This window comes from Typopeltis vanoorti, chromosome 1 (genome assembly GCF_054136105.1).
Source record: "Typopeltis vanoorti isolate ZY-2024b chromosome 1, IOZ_Tvanoo_1.0, whole genome shotgun sequence".
Taxonomy (NCBI): Eukaryota; Metazoa; Arthropoda; class Arachnida; order Uropygi; family Thelyphonidae; genus Typopeltis; species Typopeltis vanoorti.
Window position 1 is genome coordinate 101395790 of NC_143549.1, and position 27415 is coordinate 101423204.

Genomic DNA, 27415 nt, shown 5'->3' on the forward strand with positions numbered 1-27415 from the left:
TGTGTGTGTGTGTGTGTGTGTGTGTGTGTGTGTGTGTGTGTGTGTGTGTGTGTGTGTGTGTGTGTCACATGTATACACATGTTTTTAAAAATAATTTCATCAGTATATATATGTATGATATATATTATATATAGTATATACACTGCTTGAAAAGAAGTTAAAGAACATCATGTTGTGAAGAACAAACAGCCATGGCACCCACCTTAATAAGATGTAGGATCTCCTTTCACTGCAATGATTGCTGCAATCCTATGGGGCATACTTTCCACAAGTGCATAATAGTGATCAATGGGGATTTTGGACCATTCTTCCTGTAGGCATGTAATGAGGTCTGGGTGGATGCCTGTGAGTTGAATATCCCTTGACTTCAACCAATGCTCCAGTTCATCCCACAGATGTTAGTGTGGTGGAGATCAGGACTCTATGTAAGCTAGTCAAGTGTGGTGATGTCGATATCCACAAACCATGCAGTTACAGCAGCAGTGTTATGACATGATTCATTGTCTTGCTGAAAAAGACAGTAGTCTGTTCCATAGAAATGCACTAAGTAAGAAGCATTACATTGTCCAGAAAGTTCAGATATCTCTCGGAGTTCAGTGTTCATGACACCACAAACTGAGACCAGACCAGGAAAAACAGGACCACACCATCACCTCTTAATTTCATAGTTGGGTTATGTGCTCTGGTAAGAGGCATTCACCAGGCATCTGCCACACTCACACCTGTCCACCTGCTCAGTAGAAGGTGTTGTGTGAATTGTTGGTTTGAGTAATGTAGGGCTTGCATATTGCAGTCATTCCATGGAAATCCATGTTGTGAGCCTCAGTTCTGAATGTTTTTTTTTATGCAGATTTATCTTCCAATTGATGCCTAGAACTCCACATTCAATGTGTTGGCTGATGAATGTTTTTTTTTTGCATATTATCCTTTGTAGCATCCTTTAGTAATGTTCAGTGAGTGTGGTAGGTTATTCACTGTGGGTAGCACTTGCAGTAAATCCTATAGGAAATCCTATCATTATGACAAGTTCAGTCTAACAGACCATGCTTTGGATACTACTTCATACAGGATCAAGTGAAAGAAAACAAAAGTGCTACACAGAAGTCATAAGTCAGAGAGATTGTTTTTTGAATCAGCAGCACTTTGAAACATACTCCAAACCTCTACAAGTACGGTTGTATCAATTTACAAAAAATCTGAGGAAGAGTCATTTTAAGATTTAATTAATAATTTTTTTTCTCTCTCTCTCTCTCTCTCTCTCTCTCTCTCTCTCCAACAATAGATGGTACCAATTACGACTTTAGTTCCTGGTGTTGTCTGTTACAATTTTTTAAACTAGTCCAACTGTTATATTATACTAATTTGTTGTTGTTTTGTTTAATGTGACAAACTATTCTTGTGCTCTGATGATGTTGGATATAATACCAGAAAAATATCAGCTAATAGGTTTAATAAATATTAATTATTTTCTTAACCTTCTGTGTTGTGAATCAATACTGTTAAAATAAACTAACTTGTACTCCCAATACACAAGCCTATCTACTCATTTGTTGCTGTTTAACTGGTATGGTAATGATATTGGGGAAGGTTTGAATGGGGATAAGTAGTTATATATAGATGATGCTAAGCTTGACTATAAAGAATTGAGATGATGTTGCAGCTTTACAAGAGGACTTGAAAAGACCAAGTGAATGAACAAGTGACTGGGATTAATAGTTCAGTGTTACAAAGTGTAAGGTTTAAAATTTTAGAAACAGAGATGGAATACAGACTATACAGTTTGCTGAGATATTTTGAAGGAAATAAGAGATTTGAGGGTAATGGTAGATAAAGACCTAAAATATTGAGGATACATTGCTAAATTCTGAGGACAGTACAATTGATTCTGGCAATGATTTAAAAAAATTAGTATTAAGATTGTGCTTAAAAGTTCAATAGCTAAAATTTTAATAATTGTGTTGTTATTTATAAAAATAATGTTGATCATGGATTTCAAAAAATTATTTTTAAAATTTATGTTTATATTTGTTATTATTCCAATTATTGAAATGAGATATCATTGAAAAAGAGGTTATTTATAAAATAAAATACTATAGCCTATTTCATTGGCCTCAAAAAGAGTGTCCTCCTCTGCCATATTTAAGCCATTTATTTTACTTAATTGCTAGTAAAACAGCTGGATAATCCAAAAGAAGACCCGAGCTATATTCAGTAGTTATACACAGCCAGAAATAATAAAAATCAATAATGTTGAATTGAACAAGTAGATCATTATATACTTAGGACAACAGATCAGTGGAACAAAATATCATGAACAAATTTAAAAGATGGACAATGCTTATGGAGAAAGCATTTGTAAAATTAGTCAATATTCAAAACCCAATTACTATTATGCCTGAAAAGAAAAGTTTTTAACTAATGTATTCTTCCTATATCGACATATGGCTGTGAAAAATGGACACTAAATACAAAGGAAATTAAAAAATTAAGAACAACACAATTTAGTATGGAAAGAAGTATACTTGGTATCACAGGACTGAATCACAAATGGAATACATGAATAAGAAATCAAACCAAAGTCTCTGATATAGAAAGAGTGAAACATCTGAAGTGGCAATGGACTGTGCATATTGCTCAAAGACAATATCAACAATCGACAAAAGAAGCAAGGGATTGAATTCTATAAGAGGAAAAATGACCACAACGCTGACCCAAATCATGTCAGATTGATGATATCATCAGATTTGCAGGAGTAATATGGGGAAGGAGAGCTATTGGCAGACATTTTTGGAGTAATCTTGGAAAGTCCTTCATCCAGCAACAGATTGACATTGATTAATGATGATAATAATAATGATGATGGAGAGGATGGCTGACTGACAGATAACAAAAAGTTGTATATGTGGGGGGGAGAGGGATATGAGTCTGCAAAATTTAAGGTAACTAGTGGTGTACCACAAGAATCGGTCCTTGGTCTATTGTTATTCATTATTAATGACATTGGGAAGGATTTAATAGGTGACATCCAGTTATTTGCAGATGATGCAAAGATGGCAGGATAATCAAGAATGCAGCTGATATGCAGTACTTGCAGAATGATTTGAATACTCTTAAGAGTGCTCAAGGCTTGGGAAATGTTAGCTACGAATTCAACTTTACTGCACCAGGTCTCATCACTAAGCAGGTCAGCCAACTCAGACTCTTCAGACATGAAAAAAATTAGCTCTTCCATTAGCTCATAGAACCTTGAAAGCACCTGCCCTCAAGATGGCTATTTCACTTCCTTGGGCAGCAGTTGTTGTGTGTGAGCAGCTTCCATGGTAGAACACAGTGCTGAAAATAACGTTGATTTTAATGGCCTACTCTTGATATAGTTAACCATTTTGATAATCTCATCCAGTAATTTGAAACTCTAGTCCACTCATCTTTAAATGAAGGCCTCTCTGTGCATATAAAAACAATGTCAGGTTTTTTTTTTTTGCTTGGCCAGTGTGACAAATCCTATAAGGCTTCCTGACATGAAGTAGAAAGGTAGGGTGGTAAAAGTACATTGCAAAGTTATTTTGGAATCAGGAACAATAGGGAAGGAAGTTCTTGGAATTTTAGGATAATTATTTTTATATTTAATTTGCCAGCAAAGGTTGGTCGATTAGTAGAGCCTCTGCTACTAATGGCCCATGCAAAAAGTTAAGCAAGTTTGAGTGCAGTTAGTAGTTGGAAGGGAAACAGTCATTCAATGCTGTTGGCACACTCTCCCTCACTGAGTCTTTGGACTCCCTGGAGGTGTCACATAATAATAATAATAATAATAATAATTTGTTATTGTTTTCATTCTTATTGATCTTTTATGAAAAATATACATGCATCTAAAATTTACCTCAACAATTTTTTTTATTCCTTAGTTTTTTTCTTGCTTCTTTTCAACCTATTCCAAACATTCCATAGTACACCTGTGGACCTTTTGCAGCAAACCAGTTGAAAATCACTAGTTTAGCAAATAGGAGGAAGAAGGAGGATATGATAGAGATATATAATTTGTTAAGAGATAAGAAGAGGTTTTTCATAGAATGGTAGAGAAGGTCAACAAGACAGCATCCTTGAGCTGTAAGGTGCAAACAGGGGAGTGCGAAGTAGGGCTTTTTTTTTTTTTTGCCTGAGAATGGTGCATGTAGAGATGATAAATGCATTAAAGGCATAGTTTGATGAGCTGTGTGTGTGTGGGGGGGTTTATGATAGGACCTCTCATCTCAGAGTCTTTTGACTTTGTAGATGTATGATGATGTTGATAATAATAATAATAATAATTAATGGACAGATTATTGCCTCCACGTGAGCAAACAAAATGAGAATATCATTTCTTCTCAACCAAAATTTAATTTCTTTGGATCTCTGTCAATTGTTTATCACAATCTCAGTGTATCAAATGTATTTCTAGATTATATTCTTCTTGTTTTTCGTTTAATTTGGTTGTGTGATATGAAAAGGTAATCATATGTTATTACAATGCTAATTACATTTTATAATTTTATAATTTACAGACAAAGTGGATGGCAGCAGCTTATGTGTGCTTGGTGGATTAAGTAGTGGTGACAGTAGAAGTAGGTGCCCTCCTTCAATGAATCTGGCTCCTTGGAGGTGTCACATAATAACAATAATAATAATGATTATTATTATTATTATTTATTTTTTATAATATAAAATATACATAGATGTTGCTAGATAGAGGAGTACACATAATAAGGTACATATTATCCCAGTGAGGGACACCTCAGGAACATGTAACAGAGGACAAATGAGAAATGACGGTCTTGGATTTGATCATCTCATCCGAGGATGTTATTACAAATGAGGTGTCAAATCTCTCTCCAGTTTGTGAAAGCAACCATGATTACCTGGGTGGTTGCTACCCATGTGAGGACTTCTGTGAGGAAAGGGTATATGTGGAATGACAAGGCTGGTTTTGGTCACCTGGTTTCAGAAAGATGAACAGATGTTGAAGAGGGTCCAGGCTGTGATTCTAACAATTATTAGAATCAAAAGACAACTTTGAGCTGAAGCATGGAATGAGGAGTCTGAAAGGAGATCAATGCTGCTTGAGTGACATTCAAGAACTCTCTAGTAGAAGCAATGTCTAGATGTATTCCAAAGGTCAAATAAGATAGGGGTGAAATGGATGAATGAAGAGATTAAATATTCAATACAGAGAAAAAAAAGGCATTGTGGAGGAGGAGTGGTAATGATCAACTCCATGAGGAATATAAAGAACACACAAGGAGGGTGACTTGGTTGGTAAGGATTGCAAATGTTCATGAAGCGCTAATGAAGCAAAAAAATATCCCAAGGAGTTCTGTTGATATGTATCTAGCTAAATAAGAATGATTATGGTAGGATGGCATTGACTGGTGAAAATGGTATAAGGACAACTACTGTGGAGGACATAATTGAGATATTTAATGAGTAATTCATAAAGGCTCTTCCTTCTTGTGAATGTGACATCATGGAGAGTTTGAGAGCAGTGGATGAGGAAGAGGAGGAGAGACTGAGTGTGAGCAATGAAGAGGTATATGGGGAATTAAGCAAACTTTATATTAATTGAGACTTGATGATATATCACTGCGTATTTTGAAGGAATGTGCCAGGGAGTTGACATCTGCCTTGACATTGATTGTACCGCTTCATAAAGGAGGTGACAGAAGTCAAGCATCCAATTATAGGCCAATCTGTGTGTCATTTTTTTGTGGTTATAGTGTTGGAAAGACTAATCACAATCAGTATCCAGAATTGGGTTGAGAATGGTATTATTATCTTTGATAGACAGCATGGATTTGCTAAAGGTAGGTCATGTTTTAGTAATCAGCTAACTTATTATAATGAGGTGACAGCAGCAGCATTGGATGCAGGAGATGGATGCACAGTAGTATACTTAAACTTTGCAAAGGCATTTGATAGATTATCACATGACAAGTTGATAGTCATACCAGAGCAGATGGGGTTGGATATTAGACTAGTGCATTGGATTGGAGATTGGCTGTGTGAGGATCAGTATCCCAGAAGAAGAAAGTCGCTAGTGGTGTGCCCTCAGGGATCTGTTTTAGGGCCATTGCTGTTTAACCTGCATGTTAATGATATTGGGGAAGATTTGAATGGCGATATTCAGTTGTTTGTAGATGATGCAAAGTTGTGACAAACAATGAGGAGTAGAGCAGATGTGGCCTTACAAGAAGACTTGAATAGACTGAGTAAATGGGCATGAAAATGGGGGATACCAGTTCAATGTTGCAAATTGTAAGATTTTAAAATTTGGAAAACAAAGATGGGATGTGGAATTTACTCTTGGTGGGGATATATATTGTTGGAGGTGGAGGAAATAAGAGTGAGAGAGATTCTGGATGGTGGATAAGGATCTGAAATTTTAGAGGACATATTGCCAAAATTGTGAGGACAACATAAATTCTGGGAAAGATGCAGAGGACACTGACTTTTAGAAGTAAGGAGGTCCTGTTTTCATTGTATGAAGCTCTAGTTAGGCCACATGTGGACTACTGTGCACAGATTTGGTCACCTGGTTTTCAGAAAGATGAACAGATGTTGAAGAGGGTGCAGATGTGATTGACCAAAATAGTTTCTGGTCTCTGGAATGTTGAAGATGAAGAAATGTTGAGACAATGTAATTTGCAGAGTCTAGTGGATAGGAGGAATATGATAGAGACATACAAGTTAGAAAGGACTTGTTATAAGATTAACGTTCAAGAGGTTTTTCATAAAATGGTGGGAAATTGGGGGAGAACAAGAGGTCCCTGGAAGCTATATAAGGAGGACATAAGCAGGATAGTGAGAAGCAGATTTTTTTCATGAAGAGTTGGGAATGATTGGAATGCATTGCCTGAGAGCCTCATACCTGCAGAGGATTTGAATGTGTGTATGGCACGGTATGATGAGTCAATGACTCCTCATGGTATCTTGGAATAATAATAATAAATCAGTTGTCAAATAAGGTCGTGAGTACATTATCATTGCCTAGCTAATGATTTGCAGATCATCATCATGAGAAATCACTGTTTATAGCAATATATATATCATACATGTACAATACATGTTTAATTCAAATACAAAGTTAAAATTTTGGTTGCGCAAGTATCATATAGTGGAACAGTAAGTAATCTCTATCTATACACGTCAGTGTTTTTATCATTGTCATCATTCTGTTTTCAAAATTTTTGCAGTTTTTCCTTCTAAATTCAGTTCCTTGTCCACCATAACTATTGGGTATCTTATCTATTCTACTTCCTTGAATACATCTAATCAATTATACAGCATCACATCATTCCACGTTGCATTAACATTAATTACAATAATGGCAGCTTCAATGAATTTTGGTAAGCCGTGCAAGTCATGTGGTTATTATTATTGTTGTGTTTTCTTGACCTCCATGAAGTCACAAGGCCCATCGTAGGAGGTCAATCATGTCTATCATGCCACTCCTTAAACTCATCTACTGTTCGCACTTTCACCACCTTTTTGGGCAATACATTTCATGCTTCTACCACTCCATACAAAACCCTTTTACTCTCCACTTCCTTTTGCAACTTCCAGGGATGCCCTCCTTGGCCTTGTTTCTCTCCCTCTTGCTTGTATTAGGCATGGTCTATTACGATTTGAAACCGTGACTGCCTTGAGGATAAGGCAATTAGCTCTATGCCTCCCAGTGTAGCCTCTGTCTGTAGATGCGTGCATTCATGGGGCTGGTTTGCCTGTTCTGGGGGAACAAAAAAAATCCAAGTTTCTGGGTGAAAAAACTCCCCTACATCTGTATGAGATCAACTAATTCACCTTTAGTTGAAAGAGACCAGATAAAGATTCCTCACGTCTTGACGGGAATTGAGCCTAGGTCTTTCTGACCAAAGGTCTTCGTCTATACCGATTAAGCTACAGATGCTCCTCCCTCATTCTACCATATGAAAATATCTCCAGTTTTAATCCAATAATAATCCTTCGACAGCTTAAATTCTCAATCATAATTCATCCCCCCCCTTTGTGTTCTATCCACCAAACTCTGCAGTCTGCATGCCTTCAGTCTGTCTTCATATCCCCAATATAATTTTTCTTATCTCTCTCTCTCTCTCTCTCTCTCTCCCTCTCTCTTCCCTCTCCAAGGTTATTTTATCCCCTTCAAATCTTGGTGATGAGATCTTAGCACATAAATCAATACTGCTATGATTCTCTGAGATGTCTTCATAACCTTTGCAATATGCCCTCTGAACTTTAAATTTTTATCTGTAGTCACTTCAGTCACTTGTGGAAGAAGTGACTTGCTTCTTCCACTTCTTCAGTATAACTCCACTAAGTGAGTATGAAACATTCCATCTGTGGATCCCAGATTTTTCAAAACTTTGCTGCATTCAGTTGATATTCCCATTCATTTGTTTATATTTCCAATTTATTGAAATCCTCTTGATGAGTAACAACATCAGTGCTATTGCTAATAATCCTCATAAGCTTCACATAATCTGCAAACAACTGAATATCTTCTCCATAGTCCCGTGACAGCATTCACATATTCCAGACCTCTCTTCCTACACCCTCATTTTATCACTACTCTTCCTCCACTCTATTATCATACAGTAGCAATACACCTGTTATCTTCCCTCTGACACCTTTCTCTTGCACTATCCCTAACATCAATCTCAAATCTCTTGCTTCATGATTCATGCTACCTATTTCATACCAACCATTACTATCATTTCCTCTGCATATTGAACTATCATTCCATCCAACTAGCACTCCTCTGGTACTTTACTCTGTACACCCCAAATCATTGAATCTCTATATACGATACTCCAAATATATCAGTAGTATATTGATATTTATTTAGTTATCATTTATTTATTTAATTTTTTACTAAATATAAATATGTGACAATGCTGTTCAGTTTTAAATTTAACATTCTCAATATAAACCAAGTTAAGACCTGGCACTTACTTTATATATACTAGATGACATATGTTATTACTACCAAAAGAAAAAAAAATTATAAAAGTGCATTTCTTTTTTAGGACATCTGCATATCAGCATTAAAAGAAAAAGATATTGAAGCAAAACTTCGTCAAGTGACATCTGAATGGGGTAGTCATCATTTGACATTTACTACATTCAAGATGCGAGGTGAACTTCTGTTGCGTGGTGACAATACTGCTGAAATTATATCTCTTCTAGAAGATAGCCTAATGGCATTAGGATCACTTTTGAGCAACAGGCAAGTAATCATATTTGACTGTAATGAAAGTTTGATATTAATTTTTGTTAGTTATTCTTGCTGTATCAACTAATTGTATAATGTGAAATTGATGTATTTCCAAATGGTTAATGGTTACTTGCAACATGCATAAAAGTAATTATAGATTCAGTCCACTTCATCGACACATTTGTGGCTTTAATACTAATTTAAATTATGTGCACCGCCACTTACATCATCCAGACAGTACTGTTATTCTTGCTGGGAAAGAGTTAGAATTTATATTAATAGGAAAATTTTAATGTGGTAGGTTGGAAAAGAAAAATGAGACAAAATAGTTAGGAATTTTGGAAGTGTTATTTAAGAAATGAAAGAAGCAAAAAAATCAATAGTTATGTAGACCAAGAAATCTAGACATTAGTAACACCTTCAGTAGAATTTATAAAAGAAATTATACATGAATGCTAGGAGATTTAAGAAGTACCATAATAACAATGCAAATATTCCAAAACTAAGTTAAATTTTGTATGACTTATCCAAGAACAAATGTTGATGGTAATCTTAATCTTGTTATGTTTAATTGCATGATTCAAGCAGTAAACCAAAGCCTCAAATAAAAGAAAGTTTATGATTTGAATAAACTAAAAAAATAAATATAAAGCTTTTGGAAATGGCCAAATCAAACAGAATAAACAATCAGAAAGGGAAAAAAAAACTTTGTGGGTGGGGAAGCAGGAATGTTAGATCAAGAAAACAGTACAATAAATAGCAGATAAATTCCTGGGAAAAGTAGAGAGAGAGAGAGAGAAAGAAAGAAACCTTGAAAACCTTGGTAATAAATGAAGTAATCTCAACGATAGCAAAATAAATGAGAAATAAACAGGCTAATTAATGTAAAGAGAATTATATAAGATTAAGGAACAGAATTGCTTAGGAATATAGAAGACTAAAAGAAAAATCAATGCATGAAAAGATGTAGGACATTGAAAATGTGATGAAAGAAAGATAAACAGACATTCCATTTAAATCAGTAAGGGAAATGTAATCCTGTGAAGAAAATCAGAAGTAATGATGAATGATCAAAATAATATGTTGATCTAATCTAAAAGATATAAAAAAAAGAGGGAGATAGAATGTGGGGGGAACTGTACAATGGACAAAAATGCAATTAATGAAGTGATGTAATGATTTGGCTCTTACAAGTGAATAGTCACAAAAGATGGTTCATGCAAAGATGGACCCAGTATTCTAAGAGAATCAAATAATTTCATAGTGCACTATGCTAGCTAAACAATGGAAAAGTATCACACTAAGACAGTATTATTGTTGTTATTATTATTTTCTTGGACATCTCCATAGAGTCAAAGATTTGACTTATTGGGAGGCCGACACTAACCACACAGTACCAATCTACTCAGGAAGTAGCACAAGTATGCTGATGATGATGATGCGGATATTGCCAAAATAATCAGGAATGTGACTGACATGCATTACTTACAGAACAATTTAAACAGGCTGGAATTGTGGGCACATGAAAAGCTGTCAGTTCATTGTTGGTAAATGCCAAGTTGTCTACTTTGGTGTGATTAGATATCCATTGGCATATTATATTGGTGGGATTATGCTAGAAGAAACTTATCAGGCTGGACTGCAGACACTAACAAACATGTGAAAGAGGGGAGAGATATTAGAGACCTACAAACTTCTGAAAGGTCATACAGGAAATCAGTAGATTGAATTTTTCATTTTATGGAAACTGGGATGAGGACGAGATGGCATCTGTTGAAGTTGAGAATAAATGCAGTCAAGAAAGGGATGAGAACTAGAATTTTTCCCCCATAGAACAGTGTTTTGAATGGATTGCCTTTGGAGGTGGTGAGTGCAGATAGTGTGAATGGATTCAAGAAAAGGTATGACAGCTGGTGGCGGTGGTGATATATGGCCTCCTTTGATGAGTTCCTGACACCTTGTAGGTCTCTGGTAATAATAATAATAATAATTAAAATTAAAATCCTTCATATACCTCTGTAATTATAGGATACTAGCATATCAGCTCTAAACAAAGAATAATAAAGATTACATTGTAATCCAAAATTTCTGTACAGTATTCCTTTCTGTGCCCCAATACTAATAGTAATTGTAAAGAAATTTAAAAAGATTCAAAATTGATTTTTTAAAATCCAAGTGGCAACAAATCCTCTTTCAGCTTACTGTAGCCTTTTTAATGATTTCTGTCCAACTTTTTTTTTTAAATGTTTTTCCACATTTCAGAGTCACCAGTCATAAATCTTTTTGTAATCTTTAGAAAGATTCCAAATCAATCACAGAGATAAAAATAATTACTGTAAATTTCTGAAAATATCATGATGCTCCAAAATTGTTTAAAGTAGGATATAAAAATTGTTGTTGTTATTATTATTATTATTATTATTATTATTATTATTATTATTCAGGCCTCCATGGAGTCAAGAGACTTATCGTGGGAGGTCCTTCCTAGGAAACACAAAGTCTATCATATCACTCCTTGAACACATTGACTGTTCTTGCTCTCACCATTCTATCAGGCAATGTGCATTCCACGGTTCAACCACCCTCCCCTGCAAAGAAACTACTCCTCATTCTCTTGCTCACAGCCTCCTTTCGCAACCTCCAGGGATGGTCTCTTGTCTCACTCCTTCCCACTGTTTTACCAAATAAAAGAACTCCCTGGCATCCACCTTGTAACTGCCTCTCAACAGTTTAAAAGTCTCGATCATATCACCTCTCCTTCTTCTATTCACCAAACTCTGTAGCCCACATTCCTTCAGCTGATCCTCATAACCAACATTGTACAGTCCTGAAACCGTCTTTGTTATCTGCCTCTGTACCCTTTCCACAGTTAATTTATCCCTTTCAAATCTTGGGGACCAAATTTGAGAACAATAGTCTAAGTGTGATCTGAACAAGGTTTTATACAACAGAATGTTGTATAAGTAAGTAAACTCTTTTATCTCTGCAGGTCAGCGTCCTTCTCATTATTGCAGCAATCCTCTGGGTTACTTTCACCACATTTGCAATATTCAACCTGAATTTCAGTTTTCTGTCAAAAAGCTAAACTATTTATTATGATGGAGCAGTCCCTTTGTAATGACTAGGGTTAAATGTTAACTTTAATGAAGTTTCAATTGAAGGATATTAATTTACATACCTGTGTGTGAAAGTCTTGCAGCTAAAGATGCAAAAACTGGATCAGAGCTGAGATGGTATTCTCTGCACTCAGTTATCCCTATCTTACAATAGTGATAACTGAGTGTATAGAATATATCCAGATAAACAAAAATGTAAAAACCAATTATGAAAAAAATTAACTTCAAAAAGATGAATTATGCAAAATTTTGTATTAAAGGAATTAGAATAAAAAGCTTGGTTTATACATAGTAAGCCAGCAAAAAACATGAGAAGTGCTAGCTATTTTGTTAAAATGTCATCAGATGAATAAAGCCAAGAACTAACTATGAGCTAGCTATGGTTTTTGTGAAATATGTTAGAAAATTACATTATTTCATTCCTGTTTATTTATACATAAACATTAACAGAATGACATTCATTTTGTATCACAGTTTAGAAAGTCTCTGCAGCACAGTCAGTATAGATGAAGACCTCTGGTTGTAAAGACCTTGAACGTGTGGACAGACTTATGTGTTCGTCGAACATGTTGTTTATTATTTTAACGGTATAATAGAACACAGAAACTAAGTAAATAATTAATTTATTAACTTGATGCTGATATTTTGCTGGTGTTATAACCAGCATCTTCAGAGCACAAAAACACTGTTTGTCACAATACACGAGACTAAAACAACATGGTGTACTTAAACAAAATTGTAGCAGCAACACAAAGACTAGAGTCCTGATTTTGGCGCCCTCTATCTGAAAAAAAAAAAAAAAGGTATCATATATTACTAGAGTCTTAGAAACGTGCTAGTTTTTTCTTAATTCTTTCTTATTAGCCACCCTCATCTGCTCGCCCAAGGATAGCATTCCTCCTTTATCACATCCAGGAGTCTACCAAGTACCCTGCTCATGCAATCAAGCCTACTATGGTCAAACAGGAAGAACTGTGACCATCCGCATCAGCGAACATAGAAGATACATCCGGAATTATCATTATGGGAAGTCGGGCCTAGCAGACCATGCACTGGATACCCCTGCACACAGGATCAACTGGAAAAACACAAAAGTACTACACAGAAACCCGTATAAATCAGAGAGATTGTTCTTAGAGGCGACAGAAGCCCTAAAACACACTCCAAATCTCAACAAATATGGCTGTATTAACTTGCCGAAGATCTGGGAGACAGTCATATTAAGAAAAAACTAGCACGTTTCTAGGACTCTAGTAATATATGATACCTTTTTTTTTTTTTTTTTTTTTTCCAGATAGAGGGTGCCAAAATCAGGACTCTAGTCTTTGTGTTGCTGCTACAATTTTGTTTAAGTACACCATGTTGTTTTAGTCTCGCGTATTGTGATAAACAGTGTTTTTGTGCTCTGAAGATGCTGGTTATAACACCAGCGAAATATCAGCATCAAGTTAATAAATTAATTATTTACTTAGTGTTTCTGTGTTCTATTATACCGTTAAAATAATAAACAACATGTAAAGACCTTGGTTCGATTCCCATTCATGAAGTGAGGAACCTTTATTTTGACCAGAGGTGAGTTAGCCAGTCTCATATGGAGGTAGGGTTTTTTTTTCACCCAGAAACTCTGGTCTTTCATTCCCCAGAACAGGTAAACTGGCCCTGTGAACAAATATGGATTACAGTCAGGAATACTTAAGAAATGGTCCCTCCCAGTCATAGGCCTTATTTGTCAACTATGCCAGTCACGAGCCCAGATAAAATAGGAGGATTGAGATGGTCCCATATACCTCCCTGTAAAAAGGGCTCACGGCTGTTGTATCATCATACAAAATAAAAATAGTTTAGAAAAGTACATTGAATTTCTTATTATACAAAAACTTTGTCAGCCTAATTATAGGACTCCTCTATTTGTAGAAAGAAATGGTGACTTCCTGATGTTCTCTTATTGAATATTTATGATTTATTAAAATATTAGCCTTTCCCCCCAAACTGATTAGTAAAATCTTAGAAATGTGTACTAATTATGTGAAGTTATATTATTTCTGTGGACTGGCAGTCAATTTGTACTTATTAAATTAGGGTACATATTAAAAATAATTGAAATATTTAGATTCTGATTTCTTTCAGGTACAACACCCCTTTCCGGAAGCATATACAGAAATGGATCCAGGATTTATCAAATACTAATGAAATCTTGGAACGTTGGCTTTTTGTTCAAAATTTATGGGTTTATCTGGAAGCAGTTTTTGTCGGGGGAGACATTGCCAAGCAGTTGCCAAAGGTATTAACTATAGAAATATTTTGTAATTGAAGATGTAGTGTTTTGTAATGAGTTAATAAATATAAGTGGAAATAGTTTTTATAATGGCAATTCCAGTTTATATTTAAAAACTTATAATCACTTCCTGAGTTTGAAATTACCATTTTGCTTATTTTGCAACTATGAAATTGGCAGTTTCTGAATTTAGTACATTCAGTGGAAAAGTATATCCCCACAATAAAATACACCGAGCCTTTCATCATTCTTTGGAGCTGATGAAATTTTAAGGAACAACCCATAATAGTGATCATTATGGGTAACCTCTTATAATTCCATGGAGGTATGTGACTAATAATAGTAAAAATATTGTGTGACACAAAGCAAGGAAATGTTCCATTCCTTCCAGATTCTATTCCTTTTTCCTCTTTTTATTTCTATGGTCGCCTATCAGCAATGATTGTTGCCAATTATTGGAAATGAAAATCTGCATAATGGATGATGCTTTTTAGATTCTGAACTTTCTTTTATGCATTTTGTAGCATTTTAGTGTGTTTAATTTTTTTCTAATTAGGTAGTACCTGGTTATTAATGTAGTGTATGCTGTCTGCAAAGAATTATTATTATTAATATCTGACCTCCACAGACTCAAAGGACTCTCATGGGAGATCTATACTCTCTCATGCCAAAAGATCATCAAGCTGTGACTTGAACCCATTTACGGTTTCCACACTCACCACACTTTCAGGCAATGCATTTCACTCATCAGTCGCTCTCCATGCAAAGAGCCTGCTTCTCACACCCTCCTTATGCAGCTTCCATGGGTAGCCTGTGGTTTTACCCTTGCCTCCCTCTGCTCTATGAAATATTTTCTCCACATCAATCTGGAGACAGCTCCTCACCAACTTATATGTGTCAATCATATCATTCTTTCTCTATTCATAAGGCTCTGTAAGTTGCATTCCCTCAGTCTCTCTCTTCGTATCTGACATTCTGACATTTAAATTTTAGATTAATTACTATACTTGCGTATAGAAATAAACAGTAAGAATGAACATATACTCCTCTGGATGCTGAAACAGCTTTTAGTCTATATCTTGAAAGAAGAAGAAGAATAAACAATATTATTTTCATTTTTTTCATTATACATCTTAGATAAATTTTGATATACCTAGTTTTTACATTATACATATATTTTTTGTATTTTAATCTTAGATGTTATACATTATAGCCTTAGATACTGATGTGACATGAAAAATGAAAATAAAGTGAAACATTTATCAGCCATTCCAACCCTTTCACTCGCCTTGTGAGAAATCTACTTTTCAGTCCCTTGCTCACATTATCACTTCCGGCTGATTCTACATTATGTTACCCCTGTACAGTTGGATAAGCTCCAGTCATTAATTCTACCAAGCATGGCAAAAGAAATTTCTAGAGTTTGTCCTCATACTCAATATTTCAGTCTTGAGACAATCCTGGTAGCTTGTCTCGGGACCCATTCTCACAAATGTTTCTCTATTAACCAAATATCCAGATAACCAGAGCTCTGCACAAAAATCAAGATATTGCTTGATCAGCATCATATACTGATCAGGCTATATCTTGATCATGCAATGAGAAATAAGGAACTGATAGTGATGCTATCAGTTCCTTATTTCTCATTGCCAACGTTTTTTGACTAACTTTCACAAGTTCTACAAAATGTCCTTGAAACTCAACTTTTTTCCAGAATCATCATCCCATCTTTCTCCTTCTCCACCTTCTGGTCTCACCAGTACAGTACACCTCATTTCATCTCCTCTATCCAAACTTAACATCAAGCAGCTGTGATGTAGCATTTTCAATTTAACATAATTTTCAAATGGTTGAATATTTCCTCTCACAGAACTCTGACAAGCTGCTTGTCACTTTCCTTTTTTGAGACATTGCCCACATATTCAAGCTTTAACAGAAATTAACACTAACTTATCACACTATATTCTATAAAGCACTTTTAAAAACTAGAAAAATCACTGAATAAGCATCTTCTCTGTTTAGTACAGTTGTTATAAAAATAACATCTAGACTAAATATTTATCACACCCTTTAAGGTCAAAAGGGACTGAAGAATTCTTCATACATTGTGATGTTCAGGCACCACAGTATAGAGCAGTGGTGTTTAACCTTTTTAACTATGCGAGCTACTTTTCTATAAAAAGTTATTCGCCGATCTATTCTCTTATATAGTTCATGTTCCCCCAACCTGATATCTGATTACGCACAAACAAACAACTAAAAAAAATACACAACTAAAAACTTTATTTGTGTATTTAAAAATTTATTTATCACTTTTAATTATTTTAATACAACAAATATTTTAATTCAACAAAAAAAAAAAAAATATATATATATATATTTTTTATATATATATATATATTTTTTTTTTTTTTTTTGTTGAATTAAAATATTTGTTGTATTAAAATAATTAAAAGTGATAAATAAATTTTTAAATACACAAATAAAGTTTTTAGTTGTGTATTTTTTTTAGTTGTTTGTTTGTGCGTAATCAGATATCAGGTTGGGGGGGAAAAAAAAAAAAATATATATATATATATATATATATATATATATAAAAAAAAAAAAATATATATATATATATATATATACCCGGGGCAGAGCTGACTACTACCGGGTGCATCCCCAGGTGGCGGATCGGGGAACAGCCTTCAGATATGGAGGCTAGCTGCGATATAAGCAGAGCAATCTGGCGAATAAGCAGCCGTGGACCAACAGCGACTGAGCTATCAGGGCGTGGGGGAGCAGAAGTGGTAACTCTGTCTCACATAAAACCTCACAAAGCCCAATGACAACTCGGTGACATGGCGAGTAGTGCCGCCATTAAATAAGTACCTACTGGGTTTACCGCCCCTGACATTGGGAAGCAGCATTGTCAGTACTGACACAAGGTTGAAGCCAAATGATGACGGAAAAGCTTGTGATCAGAGATTTGCAGATGGCAATATGATTATATTGTGTACGTCTGTAATACTGCGGAGCAGAAAGCAAACGGAGAAACTACTGCTCTACCTTATCTCCAGAACAACCACCATGGCGAGCAAACCCTTACAATTGGCCCCAAGTTCCCGGCGTCCCTTAAATGGGACAGGGGTGCGAAGAATCTCCGGGCTCAAAATGGTGTCCACTTTTAAAATTGCAACTTGGAATGTCAGAACTCTGTATGAAGCTGGCAAATTAAGAAATGCCACAAGAGAAATGAAGAGGCTGGGCATCCGAATTTTGGGAATTTGCGAGACAAGATGGCCAGGATCTGGAAAGTGTCAACAAGATAATATGACAATGTATTACTCTGGGAATGATGAGAACAAACATCGACATGGTGTAGCTGTAATAGTAGATGAAGAAATCAATAAATCAGTAATAAATTGGATTCCATTTTCTGAAAGGATAATGCTGTTACAACTTAAGGGAAACCCCGTTAACATAAATATCATCCAAGCTTATGCACCCACAGCTGACAAAAGTGAAGAAGATGTTGAAGAGTTTTATGAACACCTAAAAGAGATTAAAAACCTAACAAAGAAACATGATATAAACATAGTGATGGGTGACTTCAATGCAAAAGTGGGAAGAGGGGGTGATGGAGAAATTGTTGGCGAACATGGCTTAGGCACCAGAAATGACAGAGGAGATCGCCTAGTCCAATTCTGTCAGGAAGAAGATCTAACAATAGCAAATACCTGGTTTAAACTTCCACCCAGAAGACTGTACACTTGGAAATCACCTCAAGATAACCAACATAATATTGTCAGAAATCAAATTGATTATATACTGATAAATAAAAGATTCCACAGTAGTATAAAGAGTGCAAAGACTTATCCTGGAGCAGATATCTCATCAGACCACAATCCCATAGTTGCAGAAATACGTCTTAGATTAAAATCAGCTAAAAAATCACAAAAGAAGAAAAAGAAAATTGATGTAGAAAAACTGAAAGACCCGAACATAAATAAAAACGCCAAGACACAGCTTAACCTACGATTACAACAGATTAACATAGAAGAAAATAAAAGTGTGGAATCTCTTTGGAATAGCTTAAAGAATGCCATCGTAACAACAAGTATTGAAGAACTAGGTTATGTGAATAATATAAAACAACAGGAATGGATGACAGATGAGATTCTTTCTCTTATTGATACAAGAAGAATGTATAAAAACAAAGACCTAGCCAGGTATACAGAAACACATATCATCATCAAGAAAAAAATAAAAGAAGCCAAGGAAAATTGGATGAAAAATTTATGTACTGAAATTGAACTGCTTCAGAAACAACATGATAATTTCAATCTGTATAAGAAAATCAACGAAATTTCCGGAAAACTGAGGAAAAAGCAAATAGTGTCTCTAAGAGACGAAAATGGAAAAATAGTTCTAGAAGAAGAGAATAAAGCACAGATTTGGATAAAATATGTAACAGAACTTTTCAATGATACTAGACAGAAGCCTATAAATATAAAAGATAACATTCAAGGACCAGCAATCATGAAATGCGAAATAGAGAATGCTATACAAACAAGTAAAACAGGAAAAGCCAGTGGACCAGATGGTGTGCAAACAGAATTTTTAAAATTAATCGAACCAGATAACATCAAACTTCTTGAAAAACTATTTAATAAAATATATGAAAGTGATGAATTTCCATCAGATTGGCTCAAATCTACATTTATCACTATCCCAAAGAAACCCAAAGCGAATTCCTGTGGTGACTTCAGACTTATTAGTCTAATGAGCCAAACATTAAAAATATTTTTGAAAGTAATTCAGAATCGCATTTATAGAAAAAGTGAAGAAACTCTAAGTGAAACACAATTCGGCTTTCGGAATGGTTTTGGTACTAGAGAGGCCCTTTTCTGTACCCAAATATTGATACAAAAATGCATAGAAAAACAGAAATCTGTCTTTATGTGTTTCATAGATTTTGAAAAAGCATTCGACAAAGTTAGACACACCAACTTAATAGAAATCCTTCAACAAATAAGGCTAGACGAACAAGACATAAGACTAATAACAAATCTGTATTGGAATCAGTCAGCTACCGTTCAATTAGACAACATTACCACCAGTGATATTAACATCAAAAGAGGAGTGAGACAAGGATGTGTGCTCTCACCACTCCTGTTCAACATATATGCAGAGGTAATCTTTAAAAAAGCATTGGAAGAATGTCCAGAGGGAATCACAATAAATGGAAAGATTGTTAACAACCTACGATATGCAGATGACACCGTGCTAATTGCAGATAACATTATGGATCTCCAAAAACTCGTTGACAGAGTATACATAGAAAGCCAAAGAATGGGAATAAATATAAACATCAGCAAGACAAAATACATGATCATCAGCAAACATCCAGCCTCATCAATGAAACTGACACTCAATGGGAAAAATATTGATCAAGTGTCAAGATATAAATATCTTGGTTGCTGGCTTAATGAACGGTGGGATCCAGAAATAGATATAAAGACAAGGATTGAAGTTGCACGGCAGTCCTTCATGGAAATGAGAACACTATTCTGCAATAAAGACCTAAACATAGAAGTCAGATGCCGAATGCTGAAATGCTACGTGTGGTCTATTCTGCTCTATGGAGTTGAAACATGGACATTGAAGGCGACAACCATCAAGAAAATCGAAGCCTTTGAGATGTGGCTATACAGAAGAATGCTAAAGATATCATGGACAGAAAAAATTACCAATGAAGATGTCTTAAAATCCATTGGCAAAGCTAAACATCTTGTACAAATAATCAAGAAACGAAAAACATCATATCTTGGACACATCATGAGAAACAGCAAATACCAACTTCTACAAACTATTTTGGTAGGAAGAATTGACGGCAAAGGAACTAGAGGAAGAAAAAGAATATCATGGTTTGACAACATCAAGACGTGGACAGGAAAGAGCAGTGCACAAGTGCTCAGATTAACACAAGATCGCAGTTTGTTCGCCAAGATGGTCGCTGACCTTCGATAGAAGATAGCACAATAAGAAGAAGATATATATATATATTGGAATAAAATATTTATTTCTCTATTTTTGAAAACCAAAGTTAGAAAAAAAAGAACAGATTGGTTACAAACTCACAAGTTACAGGATATGCTGGTTGATTAAAAAAAAAAAAGAAAAGTTAATGTGAAATTTAGCATTGTTTATACCTCACAATATTTTCATAGTCAAGTTGATATGAAGAAGTGGCCAATCGCAGACAATCATCCAAATTATCATTTGTAATTTGGTTTCTTAATTAATTTTTTATGACGGTCATATTTGAAAAAGGGGATTCTAACAAGTATGTCGATTTGAAACATGACAGAATTTTTCGCGCAATATCAGTTAATATTGGGAATTTTTCATGTGCATACTTCCAAATGACTTCATTGTTTATTGATTTTAAATGTAAACTATTCTGAATGTTTATTATCTCAAGTTCTACTTCAGCTTGGTTTATATCAAACAGCCCACTAATTTTATTTGAAATTTCTGTGATGTTCAAGTTTTCTTGAAATGGATTATTGATAAAAGATACAATCATATCAGTTTTATTAAAATCTTTAAATCTTGAATTTATTTCTTCCTCAACTAATTCTGTTTCACGAATAAATTCTTTTAAATCATAGCGAAGCATTTCTTGATTTTGTTCAAAAAATTTTAATAAATATGGGAGATGCTAAATTTGCGGTCATTTATATTTTTTTTAATAAAAGTAAGTATTGTTGGAAAGTTTTTATTGAACTTAACATGTTAATTAAATTTTTATCTCTACCTTTTTAACTCTAAATTTAAATTGCTTAATTTCGTGCAGAAATCTACTAAAAATTATAAGCGTAACAATCATCTTTTATCATTCAATTGTGAATAAATATCTCCTCTTTCATCAAGAAAATTTTTATATCGTTAATTAATACAAGAAATCTTTCTAAAAATTGACTTCTGCTGAGCCAGCGAACATTATTGTACAACAGAAGTTCCCTATCATCATCTGCCTGTAATTTAAATAACCACCGTTGCAGGGCTTTTCCTCGACATTACAGTTTTAAATGTAATATCCAAAACATCTTTTGTGTTTAATCTTTTACTACACAGTACTTGTTGGTGAATAATACAGTGGTACACTAAAAAATCTGGATATTTGTCATCGTTTTTACATAATGAAATGAAGCCTGATTTATTACCTATCATTTCAGGAGCACCATCAGTAGTAATAGACACAAGTTTAAAAAGCGGAAGTTTGTGTTGTTTCACAAATTCATCAAATGACAAAAAAAGTCTTCTCCCCTAGTCCTTTCCAACAATGGTATAATTTTCAAAAGTTCTTTACTTGAATAATCTTGAAATAGCATGCAAATAAATACCATTAACTAAGCAATATCAGTGAAGTCGTTTGATTCATCAAATTGTAATGAAAACACAACACACTGGTGAATGTCTGACATTAACCTGGCCTGGAAACTTTTCTCTGGCAATTGGAACTCTTCCTTTCGGCAATTTGAAACCTTGTCTGCAGCCTAGAAGTAGTCTCTCTCTCTAGCGACGTCTTGAACTGAGAAGTTCCTTTCTGGAAGCGGGAAACTCCTCTCTCAAGCAACGTGGATCCGGGCAGTCTCTCTGAACTGGGTGGCCTCCTCTCTGACAGCATTTCTGGAACCAGGATCCCTTCTGCTTGCTTCAGTCCCTTTTTATTAGGCCTCCTCGGAGACCTCGCATGAAGTTTGGCAACCCCCAAAGAATCGGTATGAGTCTTTGTCATCTTAAGTTTCAAGTTCGGCACGCCTTTTGTTTTCCTTCGCTTTCTTTTGATTGTAAGTTGCCGGCCATCGGAAAGTTGTTTGAACTCTTGCTTCAAAAGAGTTATTTACAAAAACGTCTAATACAAACTATACCAAGACAAACAAAGTTTATTTTTTTACAATATTCACATGGGACTTAACCTAAGTAAAAAATTGATGTAATGTGCTTTAATATTTAATATTTAAGCTACAATTGAGTTTTTACACTTTGCTTATAATCATATTCACTCGGCTTGCTGTTTGACTTCCGCTGATCCAAATTAATTCATTTACCCAGACTTATAAGAAAATTACCGATTTGACAATTTTAATGAAAAATAAATAAACAATAGCAATACACTTAAAGCGAATTAAAAATAATACAAAATAATGATAAATAAAATATTATGTTTTCAGTTTTAATTAAATTTGTAAGTAAGGAGGAATTCACAAGAGATTGATCAAAAATCGCTCTGCGATCGACAGGTTGAACACCCCTGGTATAGAGCATGCTGAACCTCACTGAAATATGGTCAATCTTTAGCAACCAAATCCTGTGCCCATACCACTGTTGGTGGGTTTGTTATTAGCTCTGTATATATATCCTCAAGCCAACATGCATTAATCCATCACACACATGCACACACACATGCATGCACACTGGAGGAAACTATTTAGGTTGACTAAACATAAGCAGGGAATGAGGTAGAGTGTTTATACAATTCTCAGAGAAAAGGCCAAGTCTGTTATATCATACTAGTAGATGATCATCATTGCTTTGTGATAACATCACTTTGCTTAACATGTTTGTGATGGGCAGGAACAAATCATCTTGTTCCTGCCCATTGTGTTGTGCTTGACCATGAGGTGGAACACGAGAATTTCACTTGTGCTTTCAGTTTGGGCATGGGGCAGGAAAGCCACTAAATGTTATGTGCTTCTTTGAAGCCAAAACTATGTAGAGAGGGGGAAAAAAGAATGCCTGTTTAGGGATATATTAGAAACCAGTGATTAAGATAAAATATATCATTGGTTAGTATATTTAAATTACTAAAAGTTCGAAGGAATTATACGTGAACCTATATTAGTGAAACATAAAGTGTGAATAATTGGCACATTTAAGGTGATAAAGAATAGGCTCGTTAGAGATATTATTTATAAGGTTTTGATATTATGTGTGCCCAATAAGTTGTTGTGGGATAGTGATATGCTTGGATGAGGAAAAAGATAAAATTCTGCTTTGGAAGCATTACAAGTGACTAGGTTGTTGTTATTCATTGAACAGTGGTATGACTGGCAGAATTCATTTTTGATGGTCACTATTTACCTGACACTTTTCCATGTGTCGAAGAAGTTGATCATCAATGACCTTCTTCACTGCTTTATGCTGTGTAATGAATGCTAGGTTTGTACAATATAGTTTTCAGAGATGATAAAAAGTTTTAGTTCATGTTCATGCCATTGAGTATATTTGGTTGCATACAATAAGGACACGAGCCATTTTGATATCTGATGATTTTTTTGGTGGAAGTCTATAGGAGGCATGTGAATATTGATGGGCATAAACTGCACCTATGAGTTTTGCATGGGATCAGAAGGCATGACTGCTATTGGAACATGCAGCAAGGTTTAGCCCTTTCAAAGTTTGACTTAGCACTGGTAATGATTGTTTTTTAAGTGTTGAATGTTTTAGTATAGGGTGCATTTGCAGATTTGTAAATTCAAAAGAGTTTTTTCATTATGTAGCAAATAAGAGGAAAAATAACAGATAGGTTGATTTTAATTAGTGCTGATAGTAGAAAGGTGACCAAAAGAAATAGCTAAGTTGCTAAGTGATCATTTCACAAATGTGTATCAACCAAGTGGAGATCTTGCAGTTGCTGATGTAAAAGAGATGCATGTCAAAATTGAGGTAGATTAACAGTTAATGTTCAGAGTATTAAAAAAAAAAAAATCAACGTGAATACAACAGTGGGACTGGATGACACATAAAGTCTTGTATTATGTGAATATGCAAGAGAATTGTCATTGCCTCTGAAGTTCTTCAATCTAAGTCTCTGCTCTTGCATGATTCTAAGGGATTGGAAAGAAGGTAAGATAGTTCCATTAAATAAAGGTGGTTCCCAGACAGAAGTAGCCAACTACAGACCAATTAATATTAATATTAACATTTGACTTCCATGGAGTCAGACTCGTTCTGAGAGGTACACAACTATTGCGCACAATGCTCATCCAACCCAGCCTTAAACTGATTCAGTGTGTCTACATTCACAACACACCCAGACAATGCATTCCACTTACCAACTGTTATCCATGCAAAGAACTTCTCCTCACTCCTCTGCTTACACCCTCCTTATACAGTTTCCAGCAATGGCCTCTTGTTCTCCCCCCCCTCCCATTTTATGAAAAATCTCTTCCATGTCAATCTGATAACAACCCCTGACCAGCTTATATGTCTCAATCATATCTCCCCCCCCCTCTCCTATTCACAAGGCTTTGCAACTTACATTCTCTCAATCGGTCCTCGTACTCTACATTCCAAAGACCACACCTAGTGCATTGTCCAAAATTAGCAAAACTTTCAAAGGAAGATCATCACCAAGCTAATATTTTTTGACCAGGAACAAAAATTCTGAGAAACCCATTCTTTGCAGACATTTTTGAAGGAACAAATATGTACTTTAGTATAAAAGCACAACTGTTGAGAAATGAAACATTTCACCTCAACTACATACAAGATGCAGACTAATTCCTCTCTGCACCTCTGAAGCTGGGCTCAAATTGAAACAAAATGTGTTGTTGTTGTTGTTATTATTATTATTATTATTATTATTATTATTACATGACACCTCCAAGGAGTTGAAAGACTCATTGAGGGAGGGCACCTACCCTACAACTTTCCATCTCTACCCAACTACAACAAACCGCAACTACCATCATCATCTACACCAATGCCATCTACTGTCCACCACTATGAGTATTTTCACAGACACAAGCATCCATGCCCTTGGCAGGATTCAAACCCACATTCAGATGAGGTCAACTAATTTTTCTGAATTATAATGAAATTCTTCAGGCCAGAGTCCATAGAATTAAGTATACATAATGATAGATAAAACAAGTTTGATGAATCAAATTTTTAATGTAACTTGTGCCGTTATAACATTTATTAAACACATGTATTCACAAGAATATAGTAATTTTAGTACTGCAAATATTTCAACCAGAAACCAACTAGTCATCAGTCTAGCCTAATGGCTTTAACAGGCCTTTAAGGCCCACAACCTTCCAAGCATGCTTGGATTTCGTAACTGAAATACGAGGATAAGATGGTCAGCCCTATGCCTCTAAGTATTCCTGACTGTATCCCTGTGTGTTCACGGGGCTGGTTTGCCTTCTTGTGGGATGAAAAACCCCAGATAAACTGGTGGGAAAAAATCCTGCTGTCCATGCCCAAGACCGGCTAACTTGGCTATGGCTGAGGAAGATCCTTAAGCTTCTCACGTCGTCGACAGGAATCGAACCTAGGACACTCCTTCACCAGGCATATGGTTGCAAAGCGCAAAGCCACTAGGCTAACTGCACAGAACTGGTCATCCGTGCATCAGCATAATCACAAGGATTTTTAAAATTTAATTTATTGCAATGCTGTGTCATTTCATTATGCAGTTAAATTTTATTTTATTTCAAATCACATAATTTTAAATTTAGGCCTTAATTGTAATCTTATTTTTATTGTAATCACCCACAAGGTGGCATTTGGCATGTGGCTTAGCTCTGTAAATAGGATTAACATTCTTTGTTGTAGCTTCACCTTGTAATTATGCTGATGCACTGATGATGACCAATTCGTTAGTTTCTGGTTGAAATATTTACAGTAATAAGATTACTATATTCTTGTGAATATGTGTGTTTAATAAAAGTTTGATGAGATTTATGCATTTCTAAGAACATACCTAATAAGGATAACAATATCTTCATTCTGTGAATTGAACTTTAATGAAGAAATCATATCGATTAAGGAGCTAGATTTTGTTTATTGAGATATAGTTGGGTAATCACTGTTGTCATTGAATTTGAAGTATTGTTCTTTCTTTATGCTTTGTTGTGCAATAATCTATATGGCTGTCATGTTTGAGGCATATGCGAGCTGTAGCATTCAGTCAAATACTAGAGGACAATTGCAAACAAGAGAATATTATTATTTTATGAATAATAATATCCTCTAATAAAGGATAATAATGTTCTATAATAAAACTAGAAGATATCATTTACAAGTTTTGCATCTCCTTGCATTTTTTGAATACTTTTTTTCCCCATTTCTTTCCTGGTACTTTCTTATTCTGTTATATGTATGTTTCTTTCTTTTCACATAATAATATAATATATATTTTTAATTTAGGAAGCTAAACGGTTTGCAAGCATTGATAAATCATGGGTCAAGATTATGTCTAGGGCTCATGAACGGCCTAATGTTGTAGAATGCTGTGTTGGTGATGATATGTTAAGGCAGTTGCTCCCCCATCTCCAAGAACAATTGGAATTATGTCAGAAATCTCTGACAGGGTATGTAAATGTTAAAATTGCTTAAAATAATTATAATTATCAAACCTTAGAAAATGATGTGATATTTTTAATTTTATATAATTTATTGACATAATCTGCAAGTATCTTAGGAAGCAATGCTAGGTTAAGAGTGCTGGATTTAGTAATAATTTTGAGGGTTGTAGTAGAAAATGAGATATTAATACTGCCACTTGGTAAGAGTTATGTGGTACTGGCTTGGGAGATGGTCATGAAGGGGATATATGCAGAACTATAAGGCAAGTAGTAATTGTGTATACAATCACTTATATAATAGTTGTATACAACTGTATACCAAAAGTCAGACAAATGAATAAAGCGAGAGTAAAAAATGGATGAGCAATGAAATTAGGCAATTGTTATAGTAGAATGTGGTAGAAAATGAGATATG

At 34.9% G+C, this 27415-nt stretch overlaps 1 protein-coding gene across 1 annotated transcript in view; it reads left to right on the forward strand.

Annotated features, from left to right (window-relative positions):
* LOC150110257 (dynein axonemal heavy chain 5-like) overlaps positions 1–27415 on the forward strand; it is a 972373-nt gene that overhangs the window by 255103 nt on the left and 689855 nt on the right. Inside the window, exons 27-29 of the mRNA XM_090394637.1 lie at positions 9054–9253; positions 14485–14638; positions 26843–27006. Of these exons, the coding sequence (XP_090250763.1) occupies positions 9054–9253; positions 14485–14638; positions 26843–27006 (518 nt within the window). The remainder of the gene's footprint in view (positions 1–9053; positions 9254–14484; positions 14639–26842; positions 27007–27415) is intronic.